This window comes from Anopheles cruzii, chromosome 3, assembly GCF_943734635.1.
Source record: "Anopheles cruzii chromosome 3, idAnoCruzAS_RS32_06, whole genome shotgun sequence".
Taxonomy (NCBI): Eukaryota; Metazoa; Arthropoda; class Insecta; order Diptera; family Culicidae; genus Anopheles; species Anopheles cruzii.
The window spans coordinates 76,366,802-76,382,120 of record NC_069145.1 but is presented as its reverse complement, the minus strand read 5'-3'; the positions used below and the strand labels follow the sequence as shown (position 1 = coordinate 76,382,120).

Here is a 15,319-nt window from a genome sequence, read left to right as displayed (position 1 = left end):
GCACGCCAGGCCAGGAATGGCCATTTCGGGAAGATTGTCGTTCAAACAGCGTCGAGTGGTGCGGGCCGCCGAAAGTGGTAAGCGTGGTAGCAAAAAAAAGTGAGAGTCGAAGTAAAATCGAATCAAACAAACGGTGTTTGGAAGCGGATATCGTTACCGAACCGTGCGAAACCGAACGAATCATAAAAAAACGGGGGAAAAAGTCCGTAGTCCGGATGTGAGCTGTTAGGAAGTATTTCACGGAACATGAACCTGGGCAATACTTAGCACCCGGTCGGAAGGGTGCCGTCGTGTTGATCAAAGGCGGGTGCGAACGGCCGGGTGATAAAGCCGGGCTGCATGCACGCCACGAAATGCATTTCGGTGCACGTGAGCCTAACAGGTGTTTGGGCAAATGCAGCCAATTGAACGATCGCAATCAATCGATTAGCTAAACACTCACTAATATGGCACAAACTTATGGCCGCACTTATCATCCATCACTGACTACTGGCTGCCATGCAAATTCCTGGTGCAGATAGAAATGTGATTACAGCACACAGTTATGGGATTGGGACCTAGTTTTTGTTGCCTTCGTTTGGTGAGTAGATAAATGGAATTTACCACACGTTATATCACACGCCCGTGGTGATGATGTTCGGATCCACATAGTTAAAATATTTAAAGCTGGATTTAACAAGCTCGGCAAAAAAGGATGACCTACCAGTATTCGTCCTGGATAAGATAATTAAAGACTCGCCACAAAAAATCCTAGACACTGCTGAATATTTATGGCCACACCACGGGTTTTCGGTGGACCGGCGTCCCGTACCGGGAAGCATTGTGGGCCGCGTGTGTGTGCTCTTTTTTTTGGAGTAGCTTACCGAAATCGCGTGAAAAAATGCCCACTTTCGCTTTTGTCAACGATCGCCCCCTGCCGGGCACGCGCCATCGGTTGGCAGGTTCTGATCAGGCTCACTCTGTGAGCCCTCCACCAGGAGGGTCAGTAAGTCGTTTTGAATATGATTTGTGAATATTTGTGTCCTTAAAATATTTTTTATGCTGGCATTCTACTCAAATGACTACTCTCGACACGAACGGCTTCTTCATGAATGACCTATTCGAAACTATCTCGGAGTTTCTTCCCGTTTGAAGTTAAACCCCATAATCTAGTTTTCTTTTTCTGGTAACACGAAACATAATCTTGGACCACCGAAAGTTCTTAACAATATTTTTATTCGGCCACCAGAAAGCGCCGCCAGTTAAGCTCGCCACGAAAACGTGTTACAAGAATGCGTAGCCTCTCCACTTATTGACCGACCTAGCGAAGCCGGAGCATTCCCAGTCGCCACAGGCGACACGATGCTCCGCCATCGCCGCCGCCGCCAGATGGGGAATGCCTCGCCCAACGGTTTCGCCGCCCGGAGGTTAACAATCTGCTCAATTCCGCAGCCGCTGCCGCTTCCGTAGAGATCGCCGCCGGCTTCGGGAGTTCGATCGGCCGCCCGATTCTGGGGGTCCGTGTCACGGTCTGCTGGTCTCACGCTCGCCCCTCCCCCCATGCACCACACTCCGGTGGAATAGCCTCTGGACATATTCGGACACACCCCGCGTCCACCCGCGTCGGGTACTTGTAACGGCCCCCGGCCTCGCATCAAAATAACAAACCACGGGACCGACGAAGTCAACAGCGCACATTCCGCGAGCACAATTATCTGGTGTTGGTGGGAAACTCGCGAGAGAGCGGGAAGCTTTGGCTTTGGAGAGAGAGAGAGCATGGCGATGAAGCTTTTGGGTGATCAACCACGGAGAAGATCACCGGTTTGGAGAGCCTCAGAGAGCTCCCCACCGATGCCAAGGTGTGGAACAACCTTTCGGTGGTGACTTCTTGAATAAAAAAGACCCTAGTGGGTTCTGTTGCTCAATATTGTTGTTGAAGCGAGCATCACTCCGAGAGACAATCCTTTCCTCCACACAGAGAGAGGGAGAGAGAGACACGATAGGCAAATGGAGAGAGAGCTTTCGGTAGATGGCGAGAGCTTGAAGTTGGCAGGCGCAGCGATCGGCGATCGGCTATAAACCACCAAACGCGCGTTCCGTTCCGTTCAGTTTCGTCTTTACCGATCGACGAGCCAGACGTTGGGCCTCCCCCCGATCTGGAAACCAGTGTGCATCTTGCGATCCGTGATTTCGCGTGAAGCTATCCGTGATTCTATCCGTGTGGACCAGTACCGGTGGTGACTTTGGAACGGGCTCTGCAGTGCCAAGAGTGCAGAGTGCTGAAGCACGGTAAATTGAACGGGATCCGGCAAACGGACTGTGTCTGCCCGTATCGTTGTGTGAGAGTGAGTGAACCACTGTGAGAGTGCGTCAGAGAGGAAGAGAGTGAGAGAGAGAGAAGGTAAGCACTGTATTTCGCAAACAGATTCCAGGTTCGCGGCGCGGGTGTGTAGTGAAGATCGGGATCAGATTCCTGGCGCACTGGCACTTGTCGCGCTGGCCGCGGGGTGGGTGCTAGCGCCAACGCACCAACGGTGAAATCGACCGAACGGCCGAGAAAAAAACCGTTACAGCCGGTCCGTGGGCCGACGATGATCATCGTGATGATGATGGTCATGTTTGCTAGTGCTGCTGCCGTTGATGATAATTTATCTCGCGCATCCGCGGCACCGAGTCGGACCAGTTTGGCCCGCTGGTTCCAGAGTTTTCTCCTGGAGCTTGTGGCCGTGGCCCTGCACAAGAGCACTCTTGGTGTGACGCAAGAACCCGCGCCCCGGCAAGTTCCAGTAGAAAGCTCTGCTCTCTCAACCCGCCCTGTTTGAAATTTAAATTTTACAATTGACGACACCGGCATTGGCGGTGGCATGTTGAGAACACGCAAGAGCGATCATCGTTGATCGTAAACGCGCGATACGCGATGGCGCAAATTCTCACAAGCGCAGGTCCGTTTTTGTTTCAGCAAACACGCAACGGCTGGGTTTCCCACCCAACCCGCGGCCGGGGGGAAAATGCGCTCAATGAGGTCCGGATGTGGGAAATGCTAACGCGGACGCGGTGCATAAATCACTCACGAGGGCTCCACGGGTGAAAAGCGCCACTCTGAACGAACGATTAGCCAAGTTGCTGAATGAAGAGTGAATGCCTTTCTGCGACACATTCCCGCGTCCCTATTGTTTCCGTAATTGTGGCACATTGTGCGAATTGTTGCCTCCGTTGTTTGCTCGAGAATTGTTTTTGCATTGCTTTGGCCCGGTGGCGTGTGTATTAATAGATTTGGCACAATGTGTTTGATTTTCCTACGCACAAAACCTTTGATACAACGCTTAAACATGATTAAAAATGGTTCAAATGTTTTGTGAATTAAATATCCATATTTATGTTAAATCGAAAGAACCGTTTGATTTCATCTAATGGTTTGATGATTTATTAAAAAGTAACGTCAAACCGTCAAAATTGCAAACGTAACGCGTAAATTTATTAGGGCTCTGAATATTGATTAATGTTTTAGGAACGTACCCATTCAATCTCTCTGCTCATTTCGATTCTTTATCTTTTGGGCAACTGTACCGAACGAACTTACGGAAGAGATTTATCTCTAGAAACGTTCAGAGACCTCCATCCGAACGTCCGACTCTTAACGAGGTTACACATCGCCAACAAATTAATGCAACATTGTTTCCTTAAAAAACAAAACTCAAACATGCCAATGTATTAATCTGGACTCAGGCATCTTCATCAACACGCAACTGGCAGATCATACTTTGCTGTTCCTTCCCCATGCAACCCGTCCGTCCCCATGAAACCCAATTCTGATCGTGATGCAAGACACGCTGGCCAGACCTTCGCACATTAGCACCTTCCCCCGCAGGGTTGGGTAACTCCCTGTGAGCCACGTTTGAATGGCAGTTAGCGAAACGGTTAAGTAATCAGCCGTTGGCGCGTAGCGACATTTGCCTCCCGCCGAAATTGGGAAAAGGAAGTAGAAAGCACCAGAAGCCGCCGGCCGTGACACCCTTCACCGTCTTCCCGACGCCGCGCTGCGCCGGAATCCAATCAATGCGTAGCGCACGGTAGCGGAATTGGCCGGCGAAATAATGCAAATTGATAGCCGTCGACGGCGTCGCGCAACCAAACTTTCGTCCGCGATTCGCCCGAGGAGACAGCACCAGTCATTTCCGTGCCACACACACACCGAAAACAACCCAGAAGCACGTACGTTTCGGGCCTTCACGTCTTAATGGTCTTCGAGTAATTCCATTCCAAAGCACCGGGTGACTTTCTTAGGGGGTCTAATTTGCTGGTACGTACGTTTTCCTTCCGCTGTCGAGTGACTTTCGATTTCGTTTCGATCGGAGAACGGGCACCTCAATCGGCGCCTTAATGCTCCTTAATGTCAGGCATGTGTCGCGGCCAACGTCAATATGCTTCCCGATTTTATGTGCACTTTCACGCACGCGGTCACGTTAGATAAGTGCCGCAAGTTCTGCGGTAACCTTTGCGAGCTGCCGAAGCAGCAGCACTTTCTCCCGTGGTGCAATTTTGCATCATCCCGGCAGCGGTCTGCAGTGATCCCAGGCGTGCTTTATGCACTCCGCGTTTATGATCCGATCGTCTAAAGGTCAATCGCCCGGGCCCCGAACGACCGGTTCGGTCGTTAAGCGGCTGATCGTTATGATGGTTGAAATACAAATAACACCACGAAAGCCGTGCGCACGATGATGCACCCGCAAACAGGAAGAGGATTCAAATGACCGTCGAACGGTAATCGCTGTTAGTTAGGATTCCAGCAAAAACCTCCTCACAGTGCCACGTACACGAATGAAAACGAAAGCCCGATCGTCGCTGCGAGGTGAAAACACTTTCAGATCAATCACGCGAAGGACCACGACTATCGGGGGGGGACACTCGCCAGCAACCCGATCGATTAATGGTTCATGTGACGTGTCGTCACGATGCTCTGCTTTTGAAAAGAAAAACGGTTTTTCATTGGAAACCCTCCACCATGGCCAATTTCCAAACGAAAGCCACGCGCCCGTCTCGCCGGGCGCGGCTAAAAATACAAAAGACTTGCTGACAAGCGACGAACCTGCCGGTGCCGGTCTTTTCCCTCCATGCGAAGGGCACACCATCCGTACATGGCCCTTCGCTCCCTTCGCCACCGATGGTTGGCACCGGGACCAAACACCCGCACCACCCGCACTGCTGCCCGCCCGGAACGGGTTCTCGGGCGGGCGGGCCGAGAAAATCTACTCTTCCCGCGCCATAGCCGTGTGCGGTTTTTGGTGCGATGCCGCGCGCCGCGAATGGCACCGAACACAGAAAGAAAGTGACAAAACCCGTTTTTCCCGGACGGTGTGCACATTCGCGGCCACTCCAATTCACGGCCGTGATTCGCGCGGGCCGTGCGCTCGCTCCGTCCTTTCCCCAAAAGTGAAACTCGACGACGACGACGGGCCGTGCCGGTGCCGACGGACGGATGGATGGAACCGGACCGGAGGGTTGCCTGCGCTCTCTCGGGTCTCCCGCGCTTGGGTGTCGATCGCGCATCTATCGCGGCGTGGCCCGGCACGGCAAGGCAATTGGGTTAGCGACGGCGGAGAAAACCCGACCCGGAGAATCCGCCCCGAGTCCGGGTCGATCCGGAGGTGATAAATGAATAAAAATTCGCAATCCCTTCGGTCAACCCGACTGCCGACCGCTAGATCGGACCGGGCGCCGGACCGTTTACCTGCCGCTCATTTTCTCTCCTCGTTCGCGTGTTCCGGTGGCACGATTTCCAGCCCAGATCCCGAGCCCCGACGTAACGCAACCGCCGGCCACCGGGCAAACATGGCCAATCGAAAGTGGCTTAACATAAACACCACCGAATCGAAAGCATGCCGCGGGCCACCAAGGTGGTTGACCCTTAACGACGTCGCCCAACGCGCTCCACGTCACCCAATTGATCCATTTCGATCCGTCGTCGTCGTCGGAAGAAAGTTTGATGGCGTCGGTTTTTGGGGGAAGGGCCTTTCTTCTTCGGGGAGTTTGGATCGTCGTGCGGATCCGTCAGCGGCACCACCTGGAAACTGTGGACGTGGAGACGTTTCCGCGGTGACGCAACAACAGTCGCAACAGGAGAACAGGATCGCTTTGCGTCGCGGGTCGTCTACGCCGGCCAAGAGCGACAAAAGTCGTGAAGAAAATTCAGGAAGATGGAAATCACTTTGGACGAACATAAAAAAAAGATCAATTTTTGGTCCAAAAAGAGAAATTACACCTTCTTGAGCAATTATGTAGATGAATTTAATTTCGTCCTCGAATGGCCTTGTCATCGATCTCTGTTTCCGAGTGCCAATTCCTTTATTTTGCAAATGTTTTTTTCGATTTCAGCCAGTCTAAAACAAAAAGGTATTGTAAAATGTACGCAACTCGTTAATTAGCGCTACTCCCATAGTGAATATTTTATCCGAGCCGGAATTGAAGTAATTGAGTAAGTTGTTGATGTTTATTTCGGCATAGCAAATATGGCGAGACGATTGAAAGCCTCCTTCGATTACCGACGACACTCGATACGGTAGATCCTGTCAGGCGGCTCAGTCATCCTCCTAAACTAGCACAAAGCACACTTCGTTTTATGTTTATGATTCCAAATCGAGGTAATGTGCAATTAATGCAAGAATCTCATGAACGCTGCATTGTTCCCAAATTCCAAACTAAGCCAAAACCGATGTACGACATAGGGTCGAGTCTTCAGGCCGCGAGCATGAGCATAAAAAGTAAGTGCGATTGCGATGTCACAGTCGTCATGGATTGCTTGGTGAAACGCGAAACAGCCCGGAGCTTTTTGTTTTAGGCACCGCCCCGGAGAGGTCAGCCACAAGGAACCTCTGCGCTTCGGGTTTCGGGTAGCCCTGCTCGGTGTAACGCAATGCCGACGTGCTTAATTGTAGAAAACATAAATAAACCACCGCCGAACAATGGCAAACGGTGACGAAACCTGCAGTTGGCAGTGACGAAGCCGCTGAGCTGTACGCCAAGCGGTGAAGAAATGTGTCTCCCTAACGGAGGTTTTATTTTCTGCCCTCGCCGGTGGCCGCCCAGGATGTGGCTCGTGAAGTGTGGCAGTGTGTCACGCCCGACTCGCTGACGTCGCATGGACACCATGGACAGCCGATGGCCACGATCACGCCTGTCGCTAACTGTTACGCCTGGTTGCGCTCTCCCTTGCGAGTTGCCTCCGGGCTATCTGGCCGCGATCCGCTTCCCGGGAACTTCCGCTGGCGCATTCTCAGAACGAAGCGCGGCACGTCACCTAATGACGGCCGCATTACGGCCAAGATAACAAAACAGCTTCTCACTGACCGCACCGACCGAAAGAAGTGGGAACGGTTCTCAGGAGAGTAATGAGGCGGTTGCAACACCCCGCGCTGCACTCAATTGCAGTTTGCAGTCGGGGTGCAATTTTGTAATGCCCCGCAAAGCAGATCTCCGGCGCGGCGATAAGCGCCCCGGCCCCAATCGCGAGGCAAGATCTGCGCCAACCCCAATTAGTTGCGCGTCAAATGCGCGCACAATGGCTTCGTGGCCGGCGCGTTACGCCAGCATAATTCTTGGACGACCATGGCCCCGTATCCGGTCCCGTGGCCCGTTAGAAACGGGAAGGACTCGTCGACCGCGTGGTGTCAACGACCGTCGCCACCAAGAATGTCTGGGGACCGTTAACCGGCGGCCGACCGGATACGGCGCCAGACCGGCGGCTCACGGTCCGGATGGTTCAGGATGGACCGGTTTCTTAGGAGGCTGCATGGGGCCTCCACCGGGTGCAGCAAAAGTGCAACGATGCAGCCGAGGAGAAGGAGATAAATGAAGACCGCAACCGATGGTAACCGTAAAAGTGGCTCTCCGAATGACTCCGAGCCGGTGTTGACGAGCTGGCTCCATTCCAATCGACGGGGAGGCTGGCGAGCCAATCAATCCCGGCATTCTTGGGTGGCGGGGCGAAGAGCGGTGCGGCCCCGAAACCTGTCCCGTGCGGGTGAGATGTGAAAAGCATAAAACTGGCCGCGAGCGGGATGCGTGGAGTGGAAACTTTTACTTTTACTGCAGCCGTGCACTTGGCCCTCACTTGGAGGTCCCTCGGGGTTCGCGGTTCGTTCATTTTTGGTGTCGGCGGTCGGAAACGAAAGCGTCGGGTCGGGAACGATCACGCGACCACGGCCACGCTCGTTTCGGCATGCAAATCGGCCGAACTGAGTCCTAAGTGACACTTTGAATCAGGCGCCCAAAAGTGAGCGAGTGAAATCCGGTACCGTGCGTACTACGTGGGCTGATAATTGGTGGACCTCCATCAAGGTCCTGGCACCATCCGGTTCTCGAAGATTCTACTTTCGTTCCGCAAGATCATCCGATTCATCATTATTATCTTGTAACCGTTCAGAGCCGTATTAGCACCGGGTTCAAGTTTTGATCAATCGGATAATCTCCGGATGATCTGCGAATGGCCTACGGACGATCCACGCCATGTAATTTGTTCTATCTATTTAAGTCTCAGGTTTCTTCCACCAAATTCTTAAAGGATGGGTAAAAAAAAACCATTATTTTCTAGGTAGATGACTTTAGTGATCGATATCTCGTGAAGTAATGATCGTACAGCTTCAAGTTTATGCTCGTTTTAAAGCTGACACTTTATACTTTAAAAATGCTTTTACTGTTTACTATTTGTTCCATTTGTTTGTGAGTTACAGGTTATTAACAATGGAAGTCACCACAGAGAATTTTCGCAGATCCATCTGCGAAGTTTTGGCCAAACGGAATGAAATCGACCCATTTCTTAAACGAATGGTGGCTGGGTATGAGAAATGGTATACGTACGACAATATTGTGTGGAAAAGATTGTGATAAAGCAGCTCAAACGCTGTCTAAACCAGGACTAACGGCCAGGAAGCTTCTACTATGTATTTTGGTGGGTAAATAAAGTTTGGAAATTCACGCAAAAATAATGGATTTCTTTTTAACCAACCTCATGCGATTACACAACAAAAAGGTGCGTGGCAGTGGGGTTCGCAGTTAATCAATTACTTAGCAGCCCATGTAGTTCATTGTTGCGTTCAACAATTTCCATTCGGTCCCGCGGGCCCACCGGGCGGCGACCTATATTTGGTCGGAACCCCTTTTGCCACTCGGTGCCGTACGTGTTAAAGTATGTTTATGTTCCACGAGCGTCAGAGCACGGCCACAGCTACAGGTTGGCACATTGGCATTATGACCCGCGAACGAACCTCATTCCGTATTCCGACGGCACGGCACCCCATATGGCGAGCAGGCAAGAATTCAACCGCTCTCTCTCTCTCTGTCGGTCGCGTTGTCGTAACCCCAGCTGTCGTGGATCTGTGGGACCGCATTCTGACGAAGGCTAGGCCCTTAACTATTTTCACGTACTTGCAGACCAGCAATAAACCAGCCAATCCTCCTTTAAAAACGACGTTTAGGGTCCGACTGCCATTTGTTCATGGCGGCCCATAACCTCAAAAGCTGCGAGTATTGCGCCGTCAACGGCACGTCATGCGGGTTGCCAGCCAGCGCATCCGTTGCGCTGGGCGCGGGAGAAAGTTCCGTAACCCCGATTTGTGACGCCCGCCAAAAGCGATGTCCATTGCGCAGCTCGACATAACCTGCCCCATTCCCTTGCCCCGGTGTGTGTTTGTGTGCTGATTTGAGAGGTTTCTCCGGGTCCGGCTCGGGCCCCGGGAGAAGCTGCAGAAGAACGGTGTGAACGGTGAATTGCATCATCGCGTAACGAGTGTCGATGATGGTACTCCATCGATGCTTCGAGACGTCTGCCCGGATCGTCTCGACTGCTGCTCAGAGGGGGCTCTGGGGATCTCCCGAGGACCGACGCGGTTACGTCATCACATCGCCGCTGGTAGCAGCAGCTTCTAGCGTGCGAGAAGGGCCCCGATAAGATATCTGAGACTGGCTGTCTCGTTGGCCGCACTTCTCGGCCGAGGCACTTCTTGGCCAGGTTCGTGCCACTTCGCGCGTGCAGGGCTTACGAAAGCCGTGGCTTATTATCGATCCACGAGCAGCGAGACCCAGAACACGACGGAGGCCCGGCGAGTGAAGAAACCCTCTCGGTAGGAGATGCATCGGCCAGCATTGATCGGGGCTTCGGAGATGGCCCTCTTGGCGACAGAGCCCACCGATTGAGTAACATCATTCACGACACACACACACCGTGGTGGGATCCTCTCGAGCGGTGGATTCGGGCCCTCCATTTCTGGGCGCGCAATGAGCAGCTTAATGTCTTGATCGGTCACGCGCACTGATTCGAAGGCTTCCTAGGCTTCCTCGTGATTGATGAGACCAGCCTTGGAACCGAGTTGATTACGGCCGATCACTGGGGACAAGGCCGTCGCCACTCCAATTCGGCATCGGCATCAATTGCAGGCTGCCTCTACACACACACACAGGGAAACAAGATGCCAGATGCCAGTTCGTTAGCCTCCCAATTACCGACGACGGCGTGCAGTGGATCGGATCATACCGCTGGATGCTAATTTGGGTGCCTTCCCGTCGAGGTCAGCGCCAGAGCCAGAGATTGGTCTTTCGGCGGCGGAACTTGAAAGCGCTAGCTGATCGCATTGCCGTCCCAAAACTAGACAGCTATTGTTTTTCGGAAAAGGGTTCACATGCGCAGTGATCGCTGTCTGCACCGTGCCATTAGGCGTAATTGTGTGACGTGACTCAGAATGAATCGAGAACTCCACTTCTTGTGATTTAGGTTAAGGCCAATCCCGCCGTTGGTAGAGCAGTCGGTAACGCTCGTCGTAAAAACACACCGTTATAGAAAGCCATAGAGATTTACATTGTCTCTGCTGCAGACCAAGTGGTCCTCTGTTACATTTCTGTTCCAAAACTCGAGCTATTTCCGGCATAGACATTTCATTTACTAGACTTTCTAGTTCTTCGTTCTGTCCCCGAATGCCATGTGACAGGCGAGTTCCGTTCATGTTCCATAAACAACAACAAATCGAATTACATTCCCCGGTTCGGTGGCGTGCCCACAGTGAGAGACATCATAAACGATCATTCTTTGCCAGCGGTACGCCCTTCGGTACGGCCTACGACCCCCACGCGCCGCCCATCGGGATCGGTAATCAATTTCATCTCGAGAAAATAATGGCCAACAACAATCAAACATTGTGCCCAATGGAGGGCGTGGGCCCCATAGAAGAGCCGGTTGCTGACGGTCGGCAGGGGGTTTTGCGATAGATCGGTCGGTCGGTTGGGTTTGGTCAGGTGTTCCGGTGGACAGCGGCGGAACAATAGCCGTACGGCAGCGGCCTCCAACAGCGACGACGATCGAGGCCTGGGAATTGGTCACAATGTCCGCACACAATTAACATTCCACATCCGCACTCTACTTGCAGCTGATCCTGCCATCATGTCTGTAATGCTGCGGACACTGATACTGCTGGCCATCGGGGCCACGGTGGTGCTAGCCCAGCGCCGTCTGGCGCTTCCGGACCCGAGAAGCTGCGCCAATCGTGAGTACTAGTGTCCAGCTACCAATCGCATCCCCAGAACGCCCTTTTCAACCGTATCTCCGTGCAGGTGTGCGACATGCGACATACCGCGATGCCCGCGGTGTGGCCCACTCGTACTTCTTCAGCTGGGAGCATGCCCCGACCCGGAGCCTCGAGGTGGACTGGCTCGATGCGCGCAACATCTGCCGCCGGCACTGCATGGACGCCGTCTCGATGGAGACGCCGCAGGAGAACGAGTTCATCAAGCAGCGCCTCGCCCGGGGCAACGTGCGCTACATCTGGACGTCCGGCCGGAAGTGCAACTTTGCCGGGTGCGACCGACCGGACCTGCAGCCCCCGAACGAGAACGGTTGGTTCTGGTCCGGATCGGGCGTTAAGATCGGGGCGACCACCCAGCGCAACACCGGCGACTGGAGCTACACCGGAGGCTACGGACAGGCGCAACCCGACAACCGGGAGGCCGCTCAGGTAAGGCCTCGCGAAAGCACTGTTACTGGACCGTAAAGTTTAACCATAAACCCTCTTCCGCTTGCAGGGCAACGACGAGTCCTGTCTGTCGATCCTGAACAACTTCTACAACGACGGGCTCAAGTGGCACGACGTCGCCTGCCACCACCTGAAGCCGTTCGTGTGCGAAGACTCTGACGAGCTGCTGAACTTTGTCCGCTCCCGCAACCCGGCCATTCGCCTGTAGGACCCCCCTTCTCTAGCGGCAGCAGAGCATCGACCCGGACTCGACTGTGCAGAGCTTTCCCCGTTTTTGTTTATCGTGTCTAACTTCGAGTGACATCGGAGATCCCCATCACGTTGGAATTCGTATCGCCCAAAAGTATTAACCGCCAAGTGATCGCACTCGCGACTCGCGACAACAGCAAGCAGGGAAGGGAAGAAAAACGGAAGAAAAGGCTACACAGAGAGACAGAGAGATAGAGAGAGAGAAAGCGACCAGAGAGACAGGACAACAATAACACCACCCTTGGCCGCGCGGAACCTGGCGCACTCGTTGGATCTGCTTTTTGTAATAACTATTTATTGTACCTTAAGAAAACCGCTTCAGACAGTTCGGACGATTTTCGTCGCCATCTGACCAAACTTTCATCCTGGAAATTTGGAGTCTTCTGCGCGATCGGCGCCCAGCGATCGAGGGCTCATCTCAGAACAACCCTCCCCGGGCTCAAAGCAGGTTGGAAAACAAAGCCTGGCATCAAGAGGGCTCGAATACTTCACACACACAAAAACGCACCAAGACCGGACCTTTCGATAGGCAAAATGAAAATGAGTTTTGAGAAAAAAAGACAAACATACAACACCCGTTCGAGATACTGACAGAATTATTGTTTTTAAATTTGTAAGTTTTTGTTTTCATTGGAACGAGAATAAAAAGTACGGAAATATTGTTAACGAACCCGTTTGGATCATTGTTTTGGGATCACAACTTTTGTAGGAACCGGGATAGCATCAAGCATCGGGAAAACACAATGTGTGGCCCTGTTAGAATCTCAACCATTGAACATTTTCCCTCGAAAAACGCCTGCGGATATACTAAACACGATGCACCGAAAATGTCTCTTGTCCAGAGAGCAGAAAGCCAGCTGGTGACCGAAGGTGTTGATTGCCCGCCAAAACATCATTGGCCAACGATCGTAGAAATGTAATATTAATTGAAATTCAATAATTTTCAAACACTTTTAACATTTGCTTTTCGTTCCGCGTGTCGCGTTTCTTTCGTAGTCGAAAACCAATCAGCCGTTGCGCTTAACTGTTTCAAGACTTTCTGTAGTTTTGGTTTTTTATTTCGTACTGCTTTTCGTCCCCAACAGGGTTCTTTCCCTTTCGGTGCCCGTCTTTTCACTGTTATACCCGATCGTTCGCCGCTTCAACTTCGTTTAGCTAATCTTGATCCACAAGGTTGCGAGTTTTCCCTTCACTCCGAGTCTCCTTAAAGCATCTCGTGTGTGCCAGTGTCCCCTTAATCCCTATCCTATCTTCCGCTCAGTCGATCTGTTTTTCTCGGACTCCCTTCTGTGTAACATTCTCCGCCTCGTGTGCCGTTTCCGTTCTCACTTTATTTTTACATAAGAAGTTTTAACAACAGTGCGCGAACCACAGAACCACAGTTGTGCGGTTGTGTCACACGTGTTTTTTGGGAGGCAAAGGTAAAGCGCGATTAAACGTACCCGGCCCGGCCTCTGCCAATCGTTGCGCACTCGGGGCCAATATTTGCTATCTTTATTAAATCTCTGCTTTAAATCCTACGTACCCATTGGTTTCGAAAACATTTCAGCGCCCCCAATTGTTCAGCTTTCGTTTAGTGTTCTGCGCTTCCGCAGTGTTTCCGTGTTTCGCTTCCGTTTCCCGCTTTTTTATAATCGTCAGTAAAATCGTCTGTACATAATTCAGTTGCCCGCCCGGGGTTTAGTGTTGGGTTGCGTCTCTAGTTTAGCTTTATTGGTTTGAATTTACTAATTTATTTGAGCACCACCCCTATCCAACGATCGCGATCGCGACTGTCATCGGACATCCGACGAGTTTCGAGCTCTCCGCACCGCAAACCGCACTGTTTTGCCTCTACTCTGGTGTTGTTGGTGCGATTGTGGCTAGCAGCAGGGAGAACAACGCGTAAGCTTCTATCGCAGTGTGTGGGGAGCGTTTTGGGTGGACTCTGGCGGATGCGCAATCGCGTGTCACTAGAAAGGAGTTTATGCACCCGCATCGGCCAGTTTACCTATCTGGTCTATCTGTTAAGTGTTTAGTTTTTTTTAACAATATATATAACTCTATCGCATTTTTAGTTTTGTTCATATTTCGTGCATCGTGGTCTCATAGTTGATCACTGGTGGGCAGAACAACGGTCCGGCTGGGCCGTTGCTTCGTCTTCCGCATCAAATGTTCGTTTGGCCATTCGTGTTCCCCGATTGACGTGCGGTACGAGTGAGAGCTAGTCAATGTTTTACATTACAAGCTCTGTTTATCTGTCGTTAAAATCGGTGTTTGAGTACGGAACGGAAATGGCAAAGGATGGAAGGATGAAACCAAATTGAAACAATACAACCATAAAGAAACAACACGACTTGTTTTATTAAAATATAATTCAACGGACTCTACGAGGAGACAGAGAGACAGAGAGACAGAGAGAGGGAGTTTGGTAAACAAAATTATAATGGGCTAGTGTTTGTTAAACTGTGTATTGTTTGCCTCACTGCGCACGGAGCACGGAGCGAGGATATAAATGGGTGATTTAACTAGGGAAGTAACTGCACTTACTGTGTCGTATCTTACTTCTGCTGCTCCTGCCCGAACGCCCACTGTAGGCACACCTTAACCATAAACTACCCTACAAGAGCCTACGCACTGTTTGATACTGTTAAGAAACATAATACCGTTTGACCGTGTGTCATTAGCACGCTAGGCTAATGGAAATTAAGCAAACTCCGCAGCAGCTAACACCGGTCTAAGTGGCAACTAAGTACACTCTACTCGTCGATCGCCACCCGATCTCGCCTCTCGCAGTGATGGATTTGGAAGTTTGTGCTGCGTTTGGTGTGCGAAAGTGAAGCAACTGTGACAGCGAAACCTAACCAAACGAGGGGGTGGGTTCCGAGAATGTTTACACTTTGCAAGTTACACGATAAAAAAAATATATTCCGGAAACAAAATGCGATTGGAAGCCAGCTCTATGTTTAGTCTATGTTTTGGCTTTGGGCTGCCCGAAAATACGGATGCCAACTCGAAGCGAAGTAGGCTTTGCGAAACCTGTGTGCGCAACGTGTGAACGCAAGTTGGTTAATTTGTGCATTGGCAAAAAGTGCTAA

At 51.7% G+C, this 15,319-nt stretch overlaps 1 protein-coding gene across 1 annotated transcript; it reads left to right on the top strand.

Annotated features, from left to right (window-relative positions):
- The first annotated feature begins 11,404 nt into the window (after positions 1 to 11,404).
- LOC128274661 (uncharacterized) lies at positions 11,405 to 12,891 on the top strand. Its single transcript, XM_053012924.1, has 3 exons — positions 11,405 to 11,507; positions 11,575 to 11,975; positions 12,043 to 12,891. The coding sequence occupies exons 1-3, from the start codon at positions 11,405 to 11,407 to the stop codon at positions 12,199 to 12,201; spliced, it is 663 nt and encodes a 220-aa protein (XP_052868884.1). The 3' UTR covers positions 12,202 to 12,891.
- Positions 12,892 to 15,319: the final 2,428 nt, after the last annotated feature.